Here is a 22,735-nt window from a genome sequence, read left to right on the forward strand (position 1 = left end):
TTACTATGTATCTGAGATCAATTTGAGAGCTTGGGGTTGCTATTGTGGACTATTACTTATGTGTGTATTTTTTTGTTGAAACATATAGGCTTAATAAATACAAAAATTATAAAATGGTTTTTTTTTATCCTAAATAAAAAGAAATGCTAAACATAAATACTAAATTTGTAATTTAGTGTAGATTTAACAATCCAAGAACCATATCAAAGGAAATTAAACGTACATTAGCAAATTTGCGACAAAAAGTAAGCTTGGACCAAACGTGAAAGAAATAGTATAGAAAAGGGACTAAAACGTGCAAGTTACTCTTTCTTTTACACTTCCGCATTTCACAGTCACACACAGATGACTAGATTAGGGATTTCATCCGGCCCGGTTCATCTAATTTCATTGTCTTCTCCCAAAAGTTTGACGACCAGAGCGGGAAACGAAAAGATTTTGAATCCTCGGTTTTTCTCGCTCCACACACACCACACACAGACCCAGTTCTCATATTCTTCCTCTCTTTCATCTTTGTTCATGTGGGTTTGTTCCTAGTTTTCATCTTTCTCCATCTGGGGTTGACTCGCTGGAAACAAAGCTTGTTTTGGAACGAGGGTTTATTTCAATTTCGATTTTGCATACGAAAAGAATGGCCTGCCGGATTAGGATAAAATGAACACGAACGAAGCGAGCACTTCCGGTGGCGGTAAATTTCACACCGTACAGCCTCTTCGTGACTTGGAATCAAATTGGGAGGTAGATCTTGCCAATAATCTCCAAGAGTATTTGCTCAAGATCTGCTCCGGTGAGATTACTGGTGGTGAAGATGATAGTCACCTATCTGTGAATTTTGCGGAAGGTTTGTAACTTTCAGAGTCATTAAATTATAGTAGATCTTGTTTAAGCGAATTCTAACACTTGTTTGTTTGTGGAAACCCTAGCTGCTTTGCTGCTCCAAGGTTCAATTCAGGTGTACAGCCGGAAGGTCGAGTATCTCTATTCTTTGGTTGTTCATGCTTTGGAGTTCATCTCTCAACAAAGGTAACTTTATAATCCGAAAATAAAACTTCATTTTGATACATACATTTTAAAGTAAGTCTAGATAAGACTAGAAGTGCTTCTTCTTTAAGGGCTTTTTCGATTATCTGAATGTTAATTTAAGCAGTCACTTTCTGATTAGTTATATGAAATGTAATCAGTAAGCAACATGATCAACCAGAGAATGCTGCACCAGGCCAAGAAGAAGAAAATGGCCCAGTTGTTACTCCTACTGAACCAGATGATTCTTTTTGGGGCTCAGATGATATTCAAGGTACCCCTTCTAACTCAATTTACCAGTTAATTTTTACTGTTTTGTTGTTAAATGCTGTATGTATTTTACCAGTTGACGCAAAGAACTCATTGGATAGATCAAAAGACAGCAATACCCTTTTAAACAGCCATGTAAAGCCTCCTGCAAACTTGGTTGTTCTTGAGGGTGATTGTTTAGATACAAGTGGAGACAGTGGGGAGTTGGAGTCTTATTTGGTATGCAAAGCTATATAATGAAGTGAACAGATATTGAAATGACACAATCACCCCTCTTTACTAATTCCTTTTTTAACCTATGATTGCAGTTAGCTACAAATGATCTCTATAAGGATTTTATTCTCTTAGATGCATGTGATGCAGTTGCAGTTGATGAATTTTTGAATGGGAATGATGAAGTTAACAAGACTAAAAATAATTCTAGAGGAAGTTCTATTGGGTCTAAATCTAGAAAGACATTTATGTCACCTTCAAGACGTTCTGGTGGATTCATGTCACCTTCAAGACGTTCTGGTGGATTCATGTCACCTTCAAGAAGGTCTGCAGGAAAGACTGTTGACCCTGGTCCAAGTCAAAATGCATATGATGATAAAAAGTTTGAAACTAATGACCATCATATGGATGATCATGGATTCGACATGGATGATGGGTTTTCACAACCAGAGGCATTTGATGATGATTCAGATGAAGAAGACGAAGAAGATCCATGGAAACCTTTAAATCCTCATGAAAAGGGGAACTTGAAAATTAAGCCCTTCAAAAAAGGTTTGTATGAAATGTTCTGTTTTCTTGATTCTTTCTCCAATACTTCCATTCTATATACTCACTCTGTTTACTTTTATCAGTTAAAGTTTACAGAAAAGATTGGCCAAAACCAACCACCAAAGTCTCAATCACAGAAGAGTTTCCACTTGCAAAATTGCATGGTCCTATTAGTGTAGAGCTTCATGAAATATGGGAGGCACAACATGGAAAAGATCATGAGTCACAATCTCCTCCATATTATGAAAAGGTAGGATTCTTAATTTTTTTAAAGTGCACAATGCAGGAAATAGGAAACATAGTTTACTCTTTTGGTATAACTGTGGAGTGTATTATGTAGCTTCGACAATCGCTTGTTGAAGGAGATGATGAAAATATTGGCACATTTAATAATAATGATAAAGATGATGAAGACGATGTATATGATAGTGGGGGCCATGATTTCATGCCAGATGATGATTACATGAATGAAGATCATTTCAATCATGAAAATGTTAGTTTTTTTCTTTTATGTCTTATTATACAGCAAATGAAGATGGTTTTATGGGAAGCTTGTTTTGATGCTCTTATTGGTTAATATTTTGCAGCATATGGATGATGCTACTCAATTTGACAGCAAGGAACCAGTTGAGCATGAAGAGCCAAAGTCTCATGAGAATCTTGAAGACTTGTGCCGATCTCATCTGGTGAGGAAAAAATGTTAATCTCTTTGCATATGTATTGATGAAGTTATCCTTTTTGATATTTGTTTGATTGTAAATATTTTTTTTCCAATTATTATGGTGATGTAAACAATCACATCTCTTCCAAAATTCACCAGGATTCTCTGCTTGCAAGTATCTCCGAGACAGAAAAGCAGACTGCATTAGCAGCCCGGGTCTCAACCTGGAAACAACGAATCGAACAAAACTTAGATGAACAAGTACGTCGATTCCTTCTTCATTTTCTTATCATCGATAAACCCTATAACTCTCTAATCTGAATCTTCCCCTCAATTTCTACCTTTCACATCAATAAATTGATCATCTGACAGGATGCACGACCACCGTTTGACATTCACGAATACGGTCAACGCACTTTAGACAAGCTCTCATTCCAAGAAGACGTGGGCAATTCCATGTCTTTTACAGACGTTGTCAGAGGTCTAGAGAAACACGACGTCGCTCGAACATTCTCCGCACTTCTCCAACTGGTAATCAATCGATCTCAATTAATCAATCAATTGTGTGCCCTAACCCTAGATATGTAAGAATCGTCAACTTTTTTTTGCTAAACTAGAAAAAAATTCGTCGTATCAGGTGAACAATGGAAACGTTGAATTGGAAAGGGGCGGGATCGAGGGCGGACATGTTTGTTACACGGGTGAGAATCCGTTCCATGTTCGTCTTCTTACTAACGTGAAAAGACCGGAAGTAAGACTTAGATCTGCGAATAAGAGACCAAAGGCTCAAATGAAGAGAGGAAAAGAGAACCATTCACCACCGGGGTCGGTGTCACCTCCGAGATCTATAAAGGTAGGGAAAGTCGGTGGAATTAGGCGTACGCCGGAAAGCAAGAGGAGACGGCGGTCAAGATTGGTTGACCATGATGGGTTGATGATGTCTCCAGGGTGAATTCTCTGTGAGTTTGTGAAGATTGTGTAATTCTGTGCTATTGTGTACTGACAGTTATTTTAGGTTTGTAACAAATATTCTGCACTAATTCAAGTCAGGGCTCTTCTAACGTCTTTTCTTACCCGAGTTTAATCAAGGATTCGTCTTAATTGTTGTCATTAGATATGCCCTTAGATGTATGTCCCAAGTTTATACTGTTTGAGTAGGAACTTTTTTTTTTCAATAATTTTAGAGAATGTAACCTATTTAGCTTTATTTTTTTTTTGTCTTATTAGATCTTTGATTGAATTGAATTTAGATTCTGATTGGCTCATGATTTTACTTTTTTCTTTAAAGTTTTTTGGTATGTAATGTTTGGTAACTTGGTAAGGGATGTAGTTGTTGATTAGGTTAGAGTTGTTGGGCTAGAAGTTTTTGACTGTGTTAATTTCTGATTAAAACTTGTTTAATTTTACATGACTCACTGTGTAGAATGATTATTACCCTCAAACAATATTTTTTATAAAAACATCGACAACGTGATGACTTATTGACAATTTAAAACCGATTTACTTAAATATGCAATGTACTTATGTAGTTGGTCTTGAAAGCTCAAGGTGCTCATGCTTAAAACTTAAAGTTGTTACCTATAAAGTTAAATTTTGTGTTGATAGCTTGAAAGTTAAAGTTTATAAAACTCATTTAAAGGGTAAAACTGTCATATTCAATAACCAACAACATACATTAACAATAAAAACCAAATTGGCTCAAACCCATTCATTATATATAATGAACCGATGTTAAAGGATATATATCATGCCATGTATCAATTTTTGCCCCAAACACTTAAATTCCAAAAACAGTTTGAGAACAAATTTTTTACTTATAAATAATGAAGGCAAACAAATTATATAATCAGCTAGTCTACACCCGGTGAAGGAGATTGAGTTCTAACAAAGCTATACCCGTTGACATGGACCATTGAAAAGAATTGTCAACTCTTATTGGACCCGATAAGAACAAAACAAAAAGCCCTTAAGACTATTAGACTGATTTATAAATTAGATTTTAGTAAAAAAAATATAAGATAATTTATTGATAAGTTCATAGCTCTATTTTTAAGTAGTTTGTCAAATATATCCTTAATATTAAAATTTAAACATGCTTCTATACACGAATCTAACTTTCCAAAAATATAAAGTATACTATATTTAATCAATTTACTCTTCTAGGCATGTAAAAAAAACATCGTCAAATGAGTGGTAAGTCATACATTTTGTGGACATTCACTGTTTTCCTCCATGAGTGGCGCCTTTACATTCATGCAATCATGCATACATCGACTTTTACCATATACACATAACACACACATATATTATGAACTTTAGGATACGCGATAGCTATTGGAGTAATCTTCACAACCACTATTAATAATACTTATTAATTTTCCGTTCGAGATAAATGTTAACATGCATTCAAGTTGTATTAAAAATATACATGGAATGTAAGGAATGTGTTTTAACTCTTTTTCTTTTGAAAAACTCTATTATTATTAATTAATTTAATATGATAAAAATTTATATCCCAAAACTTATATTTGATATAATATAACATTAGTTTTTAATTATATAAATATAAACTATGTTTTATATTGTCATCTAGTTAGCTGTCATACAACAACTATGTTTTTTTATTAGTATGACAATTGACAAACACAATAATTTTAGAGTTTCTGTCCAATAGAAAGTGATATTCTTGAACCGTTTCAATACAAGTCTTCATTGGTAAGCCATTGAATTTGATTATTTGAATTTTTAATTGTAGACGATTTGAATGATTTTAAATAAAGATAATAATATTCTGACAAGTTTATTTCCAGATGACTTGATTTGATTATATTTTATTCAAGTTAATTTATTACAGCTAAAATGGAAATGAATTCAAAATTATTTAAATGTGTTAAACAAATCTAGTTTGCTAAATAAACATTGGATCGTTATTGTGATCATATAGCTTTTAATATTGGTAAACAAAATCAGTCCAAATTGGGCCGACTTCAACAAAACAATATTGGGAGGGACGTATTTTGTTATCCGACTTGGTGGAGGAGAGGTCCCGTCTTGGGCGATGATACTAAGACAAGAGGGAGTGGGTGCGGTCTAGACCGACTCCACCCACCACATCATCACGCATACCGCCCCATGGGTGCGGTCCAGGTGTGGTCTAGGCCGCACTGCGGTCTTCCAGGGGTGCACTCCCTTTCTCTCTCTCTCATCTATCAACCAATCATCTTTCTTTTTTTTTTTCTTTTTTTTTTCTCCTAACCATTTTCCCACTCCCACCTTATGGTTTCAAATTGATAAAATGAGAAAAAAATATGAGTTAGCATCTATGTGGCATAGGAGAAACCGTGGTTTCAATGACATCACCCCTTCCAGCTTAAGAAGTCTTTCAGGATCACACCGTGCATCCTTCTTATGACCATCATTTGATTGAAACTCCTAAGGTTTCTAAGGTTTGAACTTGAGTAATCCTTGTGAAGGGGCCAAGTTTTACATGCTAACCCACAAAGTGATGGTATAAGTTTTGATGATTCTTTTTCCATATTTCATTCATATCGTCTTAACCCAAACATAACCATATTACTATTATCTTTTTGGGTTAACTTGATACAATAATAATAATTTTTTTTTTCCACCCAATCCATCAAGGCATCAACATTACACCTATAACAAATGTTTTACCAAATTTACTCGTTAGTTTGTTAATTGTTTTAACTAATAACTTTTGATGATAGCTAAACTCTAAGACTATTTCGGTATCACACTATCACGTAGGAAAGAATTAAATACCGAAGATATGATTATGGAGTGTCGAACGTGAAGGCTATTTAATAACTTCACGAGCCCCAAATCCGCATCCCCGCATTTAACACCTCCACTCCCAAAACCCCATCTCACTTATTATAATGTTTTCATTTTTATTTTATTTTTACTAAAAAATAACTTTGATTCTTTTACAAGTATATTTTAAAAACAGTCATTTAAGTTGTAATAACGACATTTCAAGGATTGATTTTTATCTTTTTTTTTTTTGAACGGCCAATATTATATAAGCTAACCCAGAAAGCAAGAAGCTTAAAGGGGAGCAGGGATTTATTTTTATCAAATATATAAACTAGGTTTATCACTAAGTTTGAAAAAAATAACTTTATAAAAATGTCTTTAAGTTTGCAAACAAACCTATTTTATCTTTTAAAATAATAATTAATTCATTTTCTTTTTCAGGTTCACACTTTTTAGTTTTACGTTTTTGGCCTGGAATTTAATTTTTATTATGAATTTGGTTTGAATATTAAATTTTATTAGGAATTCATCTAAGTTTAGTTTAATTTACAAATTTATTTTTATACAACTTTTTTAAGATCTTTTTAGAACCTTTTTTATTTTGATTTTTTTTCTCAGTGTAATTTACAAATTTGCTTTTCTACAACTTTATAAAACTTTTTTAGAATTAATCCATGCATTACAATTTATCTTTAGTTTTTAATACAACATTTCAAACTAAATTTGAGATGAATTCCTATTAATATATAATATGAGAACCAAATTGATAACAAAAATTAAAGTTTAGGCCAAAAATGTAATAAAGAAAGATGAATTGTTCAACTTGAGATAAAAGATACATATAAATATAAACATGCTTGGGCTACCATTTTAAAAACTAAAATGTGTTTACTGACAACTAAAAGAAAAAAAAAATATATTCAATTTACGTGGTTCACACGATCAAAATGATTGGCTATGGGCAAACAAGAGAGAGAGAGAGAGATTTTATTGATACTGCTAAATTGCTTACATATGCATTAGGGTACACAAATTAATATATATATATATATATATATATATATATATATAATAAATTATTATAAACTTAAATTATTAGCAAAGTCCTTTTGGGTTGCCTTCAAACGTAGTAAGAGACTGGAATGCTATTTGTAGAGAGAGACTGATTTGTTAATTTATTATATGATTAATAAATTAATTAGAAATCAAAATAAATAATTTATTAATGTGTTTTGAGAAAAATATATTAATCCGAAATTATATTGTTTAGATATAAATTAATAAAAAATTAACTAGAATTAATTTTGGGATCAACTGGAATAATTAAAATTGGAAGGACTAAAGCTGACAATGTTCAAAATATTGAGCATTGACAGATTGTAGAACATCCCTTAGGGTTGGACGAATTCTAGACTGGTTCTAGATAGTTCTAAAACTTTTCTTGGGCTCTAAGGAAATTTAGGGGGAAAGCAAAAGGGATAAGACTTATCCAAGAAAACCTGTCTTATCCAAGCCCCACTAGTCAACTATATAAACCCTCATTGGGTCTTTTCTTTTTGGCCATCATACCTCTTAAAGGAATTTCGAAATTTCCCTCCTCTCCCCTATCTCTTCAATAGTCCCCAACTACTAGAGTTTGGGTGTGAGCCAGCAGAGGCACGAGATTTCTGGTGCTGACTTTCTGAAGATCTACAAAGAAGGAATTATAGTTTATTTACAATAATAAACTATGTGACATCCCCAATTTTCGCGGCCAGAAAAGACCGATTTGTTTATGCTTTATAAAAATCAGAGTACTTCTTTTAATAAAAATGTTGTGAAATTTGTTCCCAGTAAAACATGATAAATACGTTATCAAAGCATTTCTGAAGAAATGTATTTTTATTCATTTTAAACATTTGGGATGTCATCATCAATACATAAACATAAGCATAACCAGAACTTACATTCATTATCACTAGTGATTTACATCTCCTTAATCTCTCAGTGTAATGTGACCTCATAACAACACATGTGACATAAATAAACTGAGTAGGTCAGGTTGGGAAACCTGGTGAGTACATAGGGTTTTCAACCCACAATAATATAATTATTATGTTTAAACAATCAAGCAATCAACCCAATTACCCATCCCTATTATCTTCTTTACTCTTAAGGATCTATCCTAAGAGTCATCTATCATGCATTCGTTTATTCTGAGGTCCCTTTCTTCCAGGGTTATAGGACTGACACTAAATCCATAGCTGCCAATGCTCCTTCGTAAAGCACTAATTCCATAGCTGCTATAGTTTATTCATCAGGTACTAAATCCATAACTACCAGTGTTTACCTAATAGGTACTAAGTCCATAGCTACCAATTCCTAACAGGTACTAAGCCCATAGCTACCAATTCCTAACAAGTACTAAGTCCATAGCTACCAGTGTTTAATTAATAGGTACTCAGTCCATAGCTACCAATTCCTAACAGGTACTAAGTCCATAGCTACCAGTGTTTAACTAATAGGTACTAAGTCCATAGCTATCAATTCCTAACAGGTACTAAGTCCATAGCTACCAGTGTTTAACTAATAGGTACTAAGTCCATAGCTAACAATTCCTAACAGGTACTAAATCCATAGCTACTAGTGTTTGTCCAATAGGCACTAAGTCCATAGCTGCCGATGTTATTTATTAGGCACTAAGTCTGTGGCTGCCTATGTTTACTCACATCATCTTTTATCTCTCATCATTCATCTACCCATGTCATACCTAACATATTTGTATATATAAAATACGCATACAGTTTAAATCATTTAAAACATGTATAAAAACATTCATCCAGCATAGACATCAAGTATTCGGATAATATGCACACATAGCACGTAGTTTATATAAAATACTTCATATCTATGTGTAAGATGAAAGTAACTATGCACTCACTTGGTAAGGTGGTAATTAGGCACTCGGACAACACTTCGTTACTCTTAAAACAATTTCCCTCGGACAAAACCTAGTATCATTACCACTAGAGTTTAGTCTAATGTTAACCGCGACTAATTAATCGTCTAGATATTATTACTATTATATAAGCGTTAAGAAACACTCTTATATAACTCATAATAATAGCCCAAATACTAAATATAAGTTCCTAATAACGTTACTATATTAAAACATAAGCTATATTAAAGATAGGGTAGACATAGCTCACTTATAGCGGGTTTTTCGCAAAACCGGGCTTCGCGGGAGCAGCGTTTCCGAGCCGAAAGACTCTTTTCTCGGGGCTTCCTTCGAGTTCTAGGGGGTTTACCTAGACTTTGGGGGTGGGGTGGGGGGTTTGGGGCTTTAGAGAGAGAAAAAAAAGGGTTTGAAGGTGTGAGGAAGTGAGGGAACCCGACACCTCTATTTATAGGGGTGCTGACTGATGGACTCGCCGAGTAGGAGGACCTACTCGTCGAGTTGGGGCATGTGGCAGCCTTCTGGTGGTGCCACGTGTCCAATTCTAGTGGTGCCACGTCACCCCTTATCGCGTATCAGCCTTCAAACTTAGAAAAATCATAACTCTCGCATACGAGCCCCGTTTTCAACGTTATTTTTTTAACGCGTAGGTAAAATCAAGATCTACAACTTTCATTTAGACTCCGTCGTCTAATTCTCGACCGATCTCAAATTTAACAGTAGGAGGCGTTTAGACTGTTAAATGACCGCGGAGAATTCGTAACTCCTTCCTACAGACTCCGTTTTCGTCTGTCTTTTTATCGTTGAGTTCCTATTAATGAGATCTTCAAATCTCATTTAGGTCGCGTAAGCCAAAAACTGCTCGAACTAAAAATAGAGTTTCGGGTCGTGCACTGCTAAGCCAAATCTTAGAAAATTCATAACTTCCTCATACAAAGTCAGATTTGGGCGTTATTTTTTTTGTATGTTCTCGGTTTAACATATACTACAACTTTTGTTTAGATTGCTAAGGCTAAAAGTCGCTCCATCATAAATTTACTATTTACGCTTCCCGGTGTCGTGCCGGTTTTGCTGTAAAACTTCGACAGACCATAACTTCATCGTTATAACTCGGATTTCGGCGTTATTTATATGTACGGAAACCTTGAGACATATTCTAAAACTTGGTTAAGACTATTTATTATAAATAATCTTTTGCTGAAAAGTCGTTTTCGACGCTTATTGCCTATAAATTGACTAGCCCGGATCTACGGGCGTTACAATTATCTCCCCTTTAGGATGATTACGTCCCAAAATCATCAACGAAACAGGATTGTATAATGACTCCATACATTATCTCTTCATCCTAGGTAATAATTGTAACTTCTATGTTGCTTCGAACGAGTATCTAACTCTTGGACTCCTTGACTGCAGGCGGTGCTCGGTCTTGCACCTGTTCGTTAGACTTTCAGTCATGACCTGTGTGTCACAACCTCATTCTTTATCAGAGACTCATTCTTCTTCTTAACAAACTTGGGATAAATTAATTTGATTACTACAATTGACTGATGTGTCATATTCTAATGACCTATCATCGTATGTAACAACGCTTAGACTCAGGTCTCTTATAGTCAAATTCCGGAATGGAATATGCCTTCCTTCACGGTCTAAAGTGATATAATCACATTTTAACATGTAGCATTTCTAGCTACCAACTTCTTTAACAATGAGAGCGATACTTCTATTGATCGCTTTGATTTCAATCGTTTGATTTAAGTCGGACGCTACATCAAACTTGGTTCTCTGAACCACGTAACCTACTCATCGTAGTCGGACTCAATGTGATATGACCACTAGGGTTGGGATAACAACAATATTCTTAGTCATTACCGAAACAATGGTAACGACATACTTGAATAAAACGAAATCAATTACTAGCTCCTTGGTAACCTTGTGACTTTCCCTGATCCAAGTGTGAGTCCTGTGCTTCCGGTAGTATAGGCCTCTACTACCATTCACACCTACTCATACCCGTTCCAAGTATTATCTCGTAGTTTTCCTAGTCATTATCACAAAAAACCAATTTTAACACATAAAAATGTGTCCAAACAATCAGAAAAATTTCCCCTAGACTCTACTAGGACTTCTTCTATGCGTATCTTCAATCATCAATTCTGCTTCAACTTGGTTGGTGGTGGAAATTCCATTGATTATACCAAAAGTTCTTTCTTTTTGCCAAGGTTGCAAAAATCGCTCGGTGTTAGCTAGTCGGTGGACTGGGGTCAAGGGATTAATCGGCTAGGCGGAGATTAATCGGGGGATTAATCGGGTACCATTAATTGCTAATTTGTTGTATTTTTTTTTAAAAAAATATGACTAATATCATATCAAAGTTCGTAAATATCACTACTATGATAACAAAATAGGTTAATATGATTAATACAACACTAATTATGCCTCAAATAGTTTCCATTGAGATAAAATTTCTTCAAAATGTTAAAATTTCATCGTTTTATAATGTTTCGCTCATTATGTATTCAAGGATTAATCGCTAGGCGCCCTCTAATCGGTCGAGTAGCGCCTAGGGATTAATCGGGACCTAGTCGGGATTTTTACAACAGTGCTTTTTGCTAATCGAAAGTGTACTTCTCCCGTACTAGACCTATTTATTTATTAGACACATTCTAAAGGCAAGATACCTCTCTTATGATATCTTCCAACAAGCGTCATTCACTATCGCAAGCCTCCTCGTTTCCTCCATTTACTCAGTTCGATACAAGCCTTCACCATGACGTTTTGTACACCCAAGCATACGTTTGGTGTACTGAGGAGAGAATTTTAAGATATGAAAGATTTTATTTACGATAGACGTATAGATCTCCTTGTCACACCGAAAAGTTATATGCCAGTTCTAATACTGTAATCAAACGTTTAGAAATCTGAACACATAAAATTTCCAGATCCGGTCGGCAACAGACCATAGATCCGATCATATAATGCATATCATAAATCATTTAGCACATAAAAGCATGTTAGGAATTTTCCCTAAATAAGCTAGTGCTTGTGTCTATTCAGGTGTATTACCTAAATTTTATTAGACACACTCCTCACAATCATTGCTTAGCATTCTAAGTTTAAGTCTAGAAATAAATCCATATTTTTAGTTCGCTTAAACTAATGCTATGATACCAATTGTGACATCCCTAATTTTCGCGGCCAGAAAAGACCGATTTTGTTTATGCTTTATAAAAATCAGAGTACCTCTTTTAATAAAAATGTTGCGGAATTTGTTCCCAGTAAAACATGATAAATACGTTATCAAAGCATTTTTGAAGAAATGTATTTTCATTCATTTTAAACATTTGGGATGTCATCGTTAATACAGAAACATAAGCATAAACAGAACTTACATTCATTATCACTAGTGATTTACATCTCCTTAATCTCTTAGTGTAATGTGACATCATAACAACACTTGTGACATAAATAAACTGAGTGGGTCAGGTTGGAAAACCTGGTGAGTACATAGGGTTTTCAACCCTAATTTCGAAATTAGAGGATATTGGATTGGGATTAAAATTTATTTGATTAACTGATTAATAGTAAATAAATTGTTTAATACTTATTGGTTTATTTAAATTGAATTAATTTTATTAATTTCGAAATTTGTAAATTAAACCTAATATTTTGAAAAAAAAAGTTTTAAAATACACCTTATATATAATATTAAAAGTTAATTACTATATATAAGACTAAGTCAGTCGGATCTCTAGTATGCCTCATTCACGAAGCCGAACGATAAGGGGATATAAGGAAACCGCCTATAAAATGGAAGTTGAATGGGTGTCCACTCTTACCCACCGCTTCCTCGTTTGGTGGAGGGTCGTTAGCAGAACGAATATGATAAGACATTAACTTCATTAAAAGTATAATGCTATTAAAGTAATTAAAGTAATTAAAGCACCTTTTATTAAATCCTACTCTTAGTTACTTTAGGGAAAATGTGAAAAGTATGCTAGTCCATAAAATTGCACATTATACTTTATAGTAGTTAGCGGAGCACGTGTTGTTAACCGGTACACTAATAGTGACTATAAAGAGTAATAATGGTCATCTCGAAAATTATCATTGATTAATGGAGTGCGTGTGGTTAACTGGCACATTATTGTAAGATGATAAATGACATCGAGAGTGCCAATCATATTTGTATGGTTATTCACATCTTGTTTGTGATCCTCGGTATCCCAGTCATAGATAGTAGATCAAAATCTGAGATGAAACATGTCATTGATATATTCAATGAATCTCAAAAGATCTAGGAATTTCATAGTTCGAAATTGGTAAATTGCTTTTACCTACCTTCATAAATTCGCAATAAGATTACGACATCCCTCTTCTTAGTTGTGAATTGTTATTTTGGATCTTAACCTTAATCGTTTATTATGGGTTAAATATTAAGTATAATTGTCATCTAACTAAAACTACCTTCTTTCTTTATAGATGTCTACTCGTGGTGATGCTTCTGCTCCATCGTCGTCTACCCACCATTAGTGTTTCTCCCTACTCTCTATTGTGTCCAAGGTGACATTTGATGACACCAACTGCAATGATTGGATGCGTAACATCAAGATGACGCTTCAGTTTGAGGGCAAAGAATATGTCTTTGAAGAAAAACTCATTGAAATCGATGAAGCCACTGCTACTCCTGAACAACTAGCCTCTTACAAGAAACACTACAACGACGCAACAAAAGTCACTAGCATCATGGTCGCTACAATGGCTCCTAAATTGAAAAGGTTCTATGAGGAGTATTGACCATATGAGATGAAAAATGACCTTATGGAAAAGTACCACAAGAGAGATCGTGAAGAGAAATATGAAGTGGTCAAGTCTCTCATGGCTTGCGAGATGAAAGAGGGAGAGTCTGTGTGCAACCACGTGCAGAGAATGCAAAGATACGTGGAACGCCTTGTTAGGCTCAATGTACATTTTGACGAGGAGTTGGCCATTGACATGGTCTTGAACTCCTTGCCAAGTTGTTATAATCAGTTAATATTGGCTTATCATTTGAACAACATAGAAACCACATTGGCCCAACTCCACAACTTGCTACAGACTGCTGAGTCGAGAATGAGTTTTTATTCATGACTCTGCTTTATGGGTTGTACAATGGTATCAACTTGGATTATGGTTCGGTTTTATGGCTACAACTGGTTCAAAGTTTGTCATCTACCTCTGGCCAAACATAAATTTCTTGTGCCCGGTTCTGGACCATTGTCACTCAATGGACAATGGAACGCTATCATGTTCCCATAATGGAAGACTCACTACTCTCCTCCATCGCTACATTTCACACTATGAAAATCATTGTCATTGATCCCTCGAAGTATCTCTTCGTTGGCTCAATTCCAGAGTCAATGTATGCTTGTGTGTCCACATAAAGCAAGATTATTCAGGAGTACAAGAAGCTCCCTTCATCTGGTCCAAGGGAACTCAATCCGGAAATGATGAGGTCTATTGAAGAAGCAGACAAACCTGCTAAGAGGGGCAAAAATCAAGAAACGAAAAAGGGTGAAATAGGAGTTAAAGTATCTAAGGTGCAGACTCTAAAGAAGTGAAAGTCTGAGAAGGCAGCACCATCCCAGCCCAAGCAGAAGAAAGCCAAGAAAGCAGTTAGGAAGCTCATTCTTTCTTCATCAAGCGACTCAGAGTACGTGCCTACTGGTCATTAACCCATCATTCAACCCAACAAAAGCGAATCAGAGAGCGAAAGCTCAGATGACGAAGGTTCGGTTCGTGGAGACACACCACCTCGTTCGCCTACACCAGTGGTAACAGTTCGATCCCAAGAACCTTCTCCTCCATCTATTTCCATCCCCATTTCCATTCCTCCCATTTCCCCTATCATCACATCACAACCTACTTCCACCATTCCCATTCCTATCATATATTCTCTAAAGCTACAACCACAACCACTACTGGAGTTCAGACCAACGTATCTGATACGAGGGGTTCGTACTTCAGCACCCGAAACCCCTGTTACTACTAAACCTCCCTCCCCTACCCAATCGACAGAAACCAATACCATTCTTGGTGGTGAGGATGTCGATTTCGATATCTTCTACTATAGTCCATACAGGGTGTAGAGCGATGATGATGATGATGCTCCTGTAACCAAGAGGCAACTCAAGGATTTGGACGACAAGCTTGACAAGCCTGTGGCATCTTCCTCCTCTTCCCAAGACTCATTTTCAGAAGCTGCGGTGAAGGCTATGATGACTACATTTGTAAAAGAGCATGAGGCTTCAATTGCCAAGTCAACCTCTGCTATAGATGCCTCCACCAAGTCGTGCAAAGAAGCGAACGAAAAAGTCGATAAACTCATTCGTGATGCTAACATTTTTTTGGAGTCTTTGCAGGGTGCAACGAAGTTGAATGCAAACAAGGTGAACACCACTATGGAAAAGCTTGTTGCGTCTCTTGAGACCGAAAAGCAGCACTTTGCCACCATGCGTCAGAATATTCAAACATATAACACTGAATTGCAGAGCTTTATCAATGAGCGTCTCAAGAAGTTCCAAGAAGATCTGGCCATGGAAAGCAGGATCATGGATGAAGTGGCTCTCAAAACAACTCAACTACAGACCAAGTCACTGCAACTTTCTCAGGCGAACAAGGAGGTTGAAAACCTTCGCTCTAAGAGGATCGTCGTCAAGAGTTGTGTCTCAGATGTTCATGCCATTCTCTCCAATGTTCTGGAAGCTCACGACTCAGTTCTCACTCTTTCTGTCAGACATCATCTTACAGAAAAGCTTGTCTTGACACTTGAAATGTTAAATCGAATAGAGGGTGTTTCGGAGACTGTTTTTCCTACGAAACAAGGGGGAGAAGGAATTACAAGCACTACTCAGCTTCCTCCTACAAGCAAAACTGTTCCACTGAAGGTCACCATTGAACGACCGAAGGGTAATGAGGCTTCAGGTTCTAGCGTGAAGGACAATGGAAAAGGTGTTCTAGAAGATAGTGACGAAGAATAAGAGACCATTGTTGAGGCTCTGAAGAGAAAGCAAAGGGACATGGAACCTGATCTGTAACGCCCGTAGATCCGGGCTAGTCAATTTAGAGATAATAGGGGTCGAAAACGACTTTTCAGCAAAAGATTATTTAGAATAAATAATCTTAACCAAGTTGTAGTATATGTTACAAGGTTTTCGTACATATAAAGAGCGCCGAAATCCGAGTTATAACGAAGAAGTTATGACCCGTCAAAGTTTCGCGACGGAACCGACACGACACCGGGAAGTGTAAATAGTGAATTTACGATAGATATATTTTTAGCCTTATTAATCTAAACAAAAGTCGTAGAATATGTTAAAATGAGAGTGTCCATAAAAAGAACACCCAAATCTGACTTCATATAAGGAAGTTATGGTTTTTCTAAGATTTGGCATAGCGGTGCATGGCCCGAAACTCGAATTTTAGTTCGAGCGGTTTTTGGCTTACGCGACCTAAATGAGAGTTGAAGATCTCATTAATAGGAACTCAACGATAAAAAGACAGATGAAAACGGAGTCCGTATGAAGGAGTTACAAATTCTTCGCGGTCATTTAACAATCTAATCTCTTCTTACTGTTAAATTTAAGATCGGTCGAGAATTAGCCGACGGAGTAAAAAGGAAAGTTGTAGATTTTATTTTTACCTACGTGTGGATATAAATAACGTCCAAAATGGGGCTCCTATGCGAAAGTTATGGACGAAGCTTAGTCTCTACTTTTCGAGCGCGATGAATTCGATACGGTTTTGTAAATCCGAGATAGAATGAGAATTAGCCAACAAGGTCTAAATGAAAGTTGTAGTAATCGTAAATACCAACGCATGGATATAAATAACATCGGAAACAGAGATCGTATGCGAAAGATATGGACGAAGCTTAGTCGATACTCTTCGAGCGCGATAAATTCAATACAGTTTTTTGTAAATCTGAGATAGAAGGAGAATTAGCCGACGAGGTCTAAATGAAAGTTGTAGTACTCGTAAATACCAACGCGTGGATATAAAGAACGTAGAAAACGGAGCTCGTACACGGAAGATACGGATGAAACTTAGCGGCCTTTACTATAAAATCCCTATAAATAAAGGGTGAACCCTTCATTATTTCTTCACACCATAAGCGTTTCTTTCTCTCTCTAACTTCTCTCTAGCCTCCCTAAACCCCTCCCAAGTCTAGGGAACCTCCCTAGCACGAGAAGAAAGCCCCGAAGCGCCCGACGGCTCCGATAAGAAAAGCTTTCGGCTCGGAAACGCTGCTCCAGCGAAGCCCGGTTTTTAATAAAAACTCGTTGTAAGTGAGATACGCCTATACTATATTTAATATAACTTTTATTTAATTATAGTAACATTATTAGGACCTTAAAATAATTATTTGGGCTATTATTATGAGTTATATCGAGTGTTATTTAACGCTTATATAATAGTAATAATAGCTAGACTATTAATTAGTCGCGGTTAACGTTAAAAACTAAACCCTAGTGGTATTGATACTAGGTTTTGTCGAGGAAAATTGTTTTGAGATAACGAAGTATTGTCTGAATTCAGAATCACCACCTAATCAAGTGAGTGCATGGTCCCTTTCATCTTACACATAAATATGAAGTATTTTATATAAACTACGTGCTATGTGTGAATATTATCTGTATAATTACTGTCTATGCTGGATGAACGATTTTCTACATGTTTTAAATGATTTAAACTGTATATGTATTTTATATCTACAATAATGATGGGGTAAAACATGGGTAGATGTAATAGATGGAGTATGAGTTGGATGATGAGTTGAGAGGTGAAATAGACCGTGAGGTGAGGGTGAGAGGTGGACGATGTGAGAAGCCTTTTTCCCAAATGATGGCCCCGTCATTCAGCAGAGTATGGATGACAACCACAGACTATTCTAGACAGTCCAGTGGAACACTAGCAAGCTCCCAACCTGTAGGTGTTGTGAACGATGTGTTCACCGGTGTACTCTAAAAACCCATTGACATGTATTGCGAGTGGATACTGTCGATAAATGAAATAGCCCTGGCAGCTATGGATTTAGTGCCTGTTGAGAAAACCCTGGCAGCTATGGATTTAGTGCTCGTTGAGTAAACCCTGGCAATGATGGATTTCATGCCGATTCCTTAGGATGATCCTTAGGAATGAATGAACGAGGAATAGTTGATTCTTAGGATAGACCCTTAAGAGTAAAGAAGATAATGGGGATGGGTAATTGGGTTAACTGTTTGACGATTAAAACATAATAATTATATTATTGTGGGTTGAAAACCCTATGTACTCACCAAGTTTCCCAACCTGACCCACTCAGTTTATTTAGATCACATGTGTTGATATGAAGTCACATTACACTGAGAGATTAAGGAGATATAGATCACTAGTGATAATGACTGTAAGTTCTATTTATGCTTATGTTTCTGTATTGACGATGACATCCCAAATGTTTTAAAATGAATAAAAATACATTTCTTCAGAAATGCTTTGATAACATGTTTATCATGTTTTACTGGGAACAAGTTCCGCAACATTTTTATTAAAAGAAGTACTCTGATTTTTATAAATCATAAACAAAATCGGTCTTTTCTGGCCGTGAAAAATGGGGATGTCACATGATCTCAATGCTAAGGCTGCTAGGGAAGCCGGAGAGAAGGAGAGAAAAAAGAAAGAAGCTCACAATCTCTTGGAAAGCAGGAAAATGCTTTTTCCTCTTTGGTCGGTGGAAAATCTGATTAAGGAAGCTATTGAATGTCCAAGCACACATTGGCTTGAGTCAGTAGTGTCACTAGACCGTGAGAACTCTAGGGATTCTCAGTTTGACATGCCTATAACCCGAAAGGCATTTGTCTTTCACTGTTTCCTTCCTATTGCTGAAGTTCCCCATTCTAACCCAAAAGTCGACAGGGATCTGATTGACTACTATCTTGAGTTTGCTCAGCCTCAGTATCTTACCTGGAGCGCTCAAAAGACAACGACTGTCAGGGTACTAAAACCGATTGCAGAAGGGAAATTCATCAATGTTAAATTCAAGGTGACCAGAGGTTCAACTAACTCTGAGCATACAATTTCTCTGGCTGATCTACCAAATCTCAATCCCCACGACTGGATTGTGCTATACAACTTTTTGCTCACCAATCCAGTTGAATATGAGCCGATCATCGATCACATCAAGATGATGTTGGTGTGCTACATTCTAGAAGTGGCAAAGATGGATCAAGAAATTGCTTCGGTTCTTAAAAAAAAGCCAACGATGGTATCCATTGGTTCATCTAGCAACATCAATAGAATGAAGATGGGGAAGATAGACCCGAAGCTCAACTCTGTGATGTTCACCAGAGGCGAAGGTCAAAAGTGCTTGTTCGCTCTAATTGACAAACATCTTTTCACTACAACTTGCTTGGAACAAGTTTTGGATATCATACATAAATGCAAGCAGAACAATGAAGGTGACAAGAAGTATTTCATTGACATGATTAGATGGTATATCGATTTTCGTCAAGTCCTACTTGCTATCATTCCGAAGCTGTTCAAAGTGGTGAAGTGTACTGCAGCAAATCAATAGAAATGAAGTCTCACCTCAATTGACGCAAAGGGGGAGATTGTTGGGACCTGAAGTGTTGCGTATTTGGCTCGCTCTTTAGCCCAGTTTTGTTACCGGTTTGAGCTTGTCCAACCGTGTTTATTTTTATTAGGGTTTAGTATTTAAGGTGCATGCATGCATCCTTTGTGATTATCGCTTTCATTATTATTCTCATAATTATACTACAAACCCTAGCTCGCCTCTACAGTGGAAGTTCTTCATCGAGCTCTGATGAGGCGTGACTATTCTTGAATCATTAAGCAATACTTTGATTCCATCTCGTGTTTACTGTGTTTGTTTTTTTTTATTGATTAACCTGTTGAAGATCTAATCGATTTAAGAGTTTTCAACTCATCAATTGGTATCAAGTGTTGCGTCTTTGGCTCGCTCCTTAGCCCAGTTTAGTTACCAGTTTGGGCCTATCCAACCGTGTTTATTTTTATTATGGTTTAGTATTTAAGGTGCATGCATGCATCCTTTGTGATTATCAATTTCATTATTATTCTCATAATTGTACTTCAAACCCTAGCTCGCCTCTACAGTGGAAGTTCTTCATCAAACTCTGTTGAGGCGTGAATATTCTTGAATCATTAAGCAATACTTTGATTCCATCTCATGTTTACTGTGTTTGTTTGTTTTTATTGATTAACCTGTTGAAGATCTAATCGATCTAAGAGATTTCAACTCATCAGTATTGAAGAGCCCTAAAATATTATCTAGATATCTTGGACTAAAAACTTCTTGAATAAAAATCCATATTTCATACAAGAACCAGACCCATGACTTTTCCTTTTCTACCATTCGTCCTAATACACAGTTCAAGGGTTAAATCTCTTAACCATCACTACCTCCTTCTAAAAGGTCTAAACTTTACCTTCGTAAGGCCTAAAGCCTTTACACAATCAAATTCCGACCCACAACCTTGAAATAAGAAATGAAAGGAAATAGGATGTTACAAATGTGATTAGATAGTGCACATCGTAACCTAGCCAAACTTTCTTTGAAATCAGACTCTCGGTAAGCTTTTGCAGTCTCCTAAAACAAAATTTTGATTCTTTCTTGTTTCCTGATCTTTGTTGGCATAGTCATCAATAAATGGTGACAATAGAGTGCATGATATGCATCCGAGAACACAACTTGAATGATTATTTCAATAGAATTGGCTTTATCAGATATGATAGCCAAAGTGGTCATGCACCAAATACATTCTTTGAGTCTTAATAGAAACCATATCCACGAGTCCCCATTTTCTGTTTTTCCAACACCAAACTATATTTGGAGGATTTGGTTTTTATTGACCATGCCTACTGCTAGGAACATCGTGCCCATGTATTTCCCTTTAAGATGTGCCCCGTTAATGATAATAATAGGACACAAACTTGTTTGAAAAGCTCGAACCTACACAACAGTTTAATATATTAGTCAATAAATTGAATACACGTGTAACAAGAATTCAAATAACTTATTATATAAGAAATATTAACGCACAACCGATAGCCATGAAGAAGTATTCAAATTTGTTGTCATAACTTTTCTTTATATGTGTAATTGTCTGTGGATTATTCCTCTCCAAATTGTAACAATATAAAGGAAGTCTTTCAAAGCTTTCTTTAGGGGTCCATCTTAACAGATTTAGAGCATACATTTTAGCACTCCATGCTTGCCAATATAAAATATGTACACCAAGACAGTTATTTAAAGTTCATTGGATTTGTTTCCCCAACAACATATTACATGTACTATCAACTAGCATGACCTTCAAGAAGTAACCCGATACTTTTTTGTTGTCTTGACGATGATGGGGGGAAGGAGTTATGTGTGATTATCTGATAGTTTAACCACTTGTAATGAATTAGTATCGTTATCTTTTGTAGCTCGCAACCACAATTTATAATTTTTCACAAAGCAAACAGCTTCATACCTGTCTTTTGTAGATTTATTCACTCTAAGCCCTCAATAACACATTTGAATCTTAATTTAAGTTTAAGTTCTTCTTTGCTTTTAAAGAGTTGATACAACTTCACATAAGAAGAATAATTGTGGGCTACAACACCTTTATGTTTTTGTTGAGCTAATTCAAACAATGGTAAAGGTTTAGACATCACCTAATTATTGGTTTGTGTTTTTTTAGAATAAAAAGAAAATAATAAGGATACTTTTCCTCTTGGGCTTTTCGTGGTTTTATGGGCTCAATTTCTTCCTCTTCAGATTCATTGTCATCCCCAACAAAATCAGTGAAACTCTGGAAATGCTCTACTGGCTCTCCGTGTGAAATTATATTGTCATCATCAACCAACAACATTAGTTTTGCTTGGTCATTTACGGATTCATCAACATCAAATGACGACGGAGCAACATTAACTGTAGTCTTACCTTTATACCTATAATCATCCCTTTTACAAGCTCAATGTAAGAATGAACATGATTAGTTGATAGGTAATAAATTACCAATTTGGTTACTTCCAGCACTGGAAGACCCATTGCCACAAGAATCATCATCCATGGGAAACCGATGAATACCATTTTCCATAAAACTATTAACAACAAACAATTGTACCATATTAGGAGATATACTACTAACAAAACTAAAAAAGTATCTGACATCAATATCGTCAAGAATATGTATAATTATATTTGATCAAGGACATTAAAAGGTAAACATATTTAATTAGTGTGTAACATGGACTTAGAAGTAACCAATGTA

At 35.9% G+C, this 22,735-nt stretch overlaps 1 protein-coding gene across 1 annotated transcript; it reads left to right on the forward strand.

Annotated features, from left to right (window-relative positions):
* Positions 1-367: 367 nt before the first annotated feature.
* On the forward strand, positions 368-3,920 carry HEB2 (condensin-2 complex subunit H2-like protein). Its single transcript, XM_079029644.1, has 11 exons — positions 368-841; positions 924-1,023; positions 1,182-1,294; positions 1,367-1,509; positions 1,599-2,055; positions 2,136-2,302; positions 2,393-2,545; positions 2,640-2,738; positions 2,873-2,974; positions 3,086-3,244; positions 3,351-3,920. Exons 1-11 carry the CDS (start codon positions 655-657, stop codon positions 3,663-3,665), a joined length of 1,995 nt encoding a protein of 664 aa, XP_078885770.1. The 5' UTR covers positions 368-654; the 3' UTR covers positions 3,666-3,920.
* The last annotated feature ends 18,815 nt before the right edge of the window (positions 3,921-22,735 follow it).

Source organism: Lactuca serriola, chromosome 3, assembly GCF_051521515.1.
Source record: "Lactuca serriola cultivar US96UC23 chromosome 3, Lser_US96UC23_V15, whole genome shotgun sequence".
NCBI lineage: Eukaryota > Viridiplantae > Streptophyta > Magnoliopsida > Asterales > Asteraceae > Lactuca > Lactuca serriola.

Bases quoted from the DNA above. Each gene is read 5' to 3' on its own strand.
- HEB2 (XM_079029644.1), top strand. From the start codon at position 655: ATGAACACGAACGAAGCGAGCACTTCCGGTGGCGGTAAATTTCACACC. The intron at 1,295-1,366 runs GTACCCCTTCTA...GTATTTTACCAG, and splicing joins GGGCTCAGATGATATTCAAG to TTGACGCAAAGAACTCATTG. The intron at 1,510-1,598 runs GTATGCAAAGCT...CTATGATTGCAG, and splicing joins GGGAGTTGGAGTCTTATTTG to TTAGCTACAAATGATCTCTA.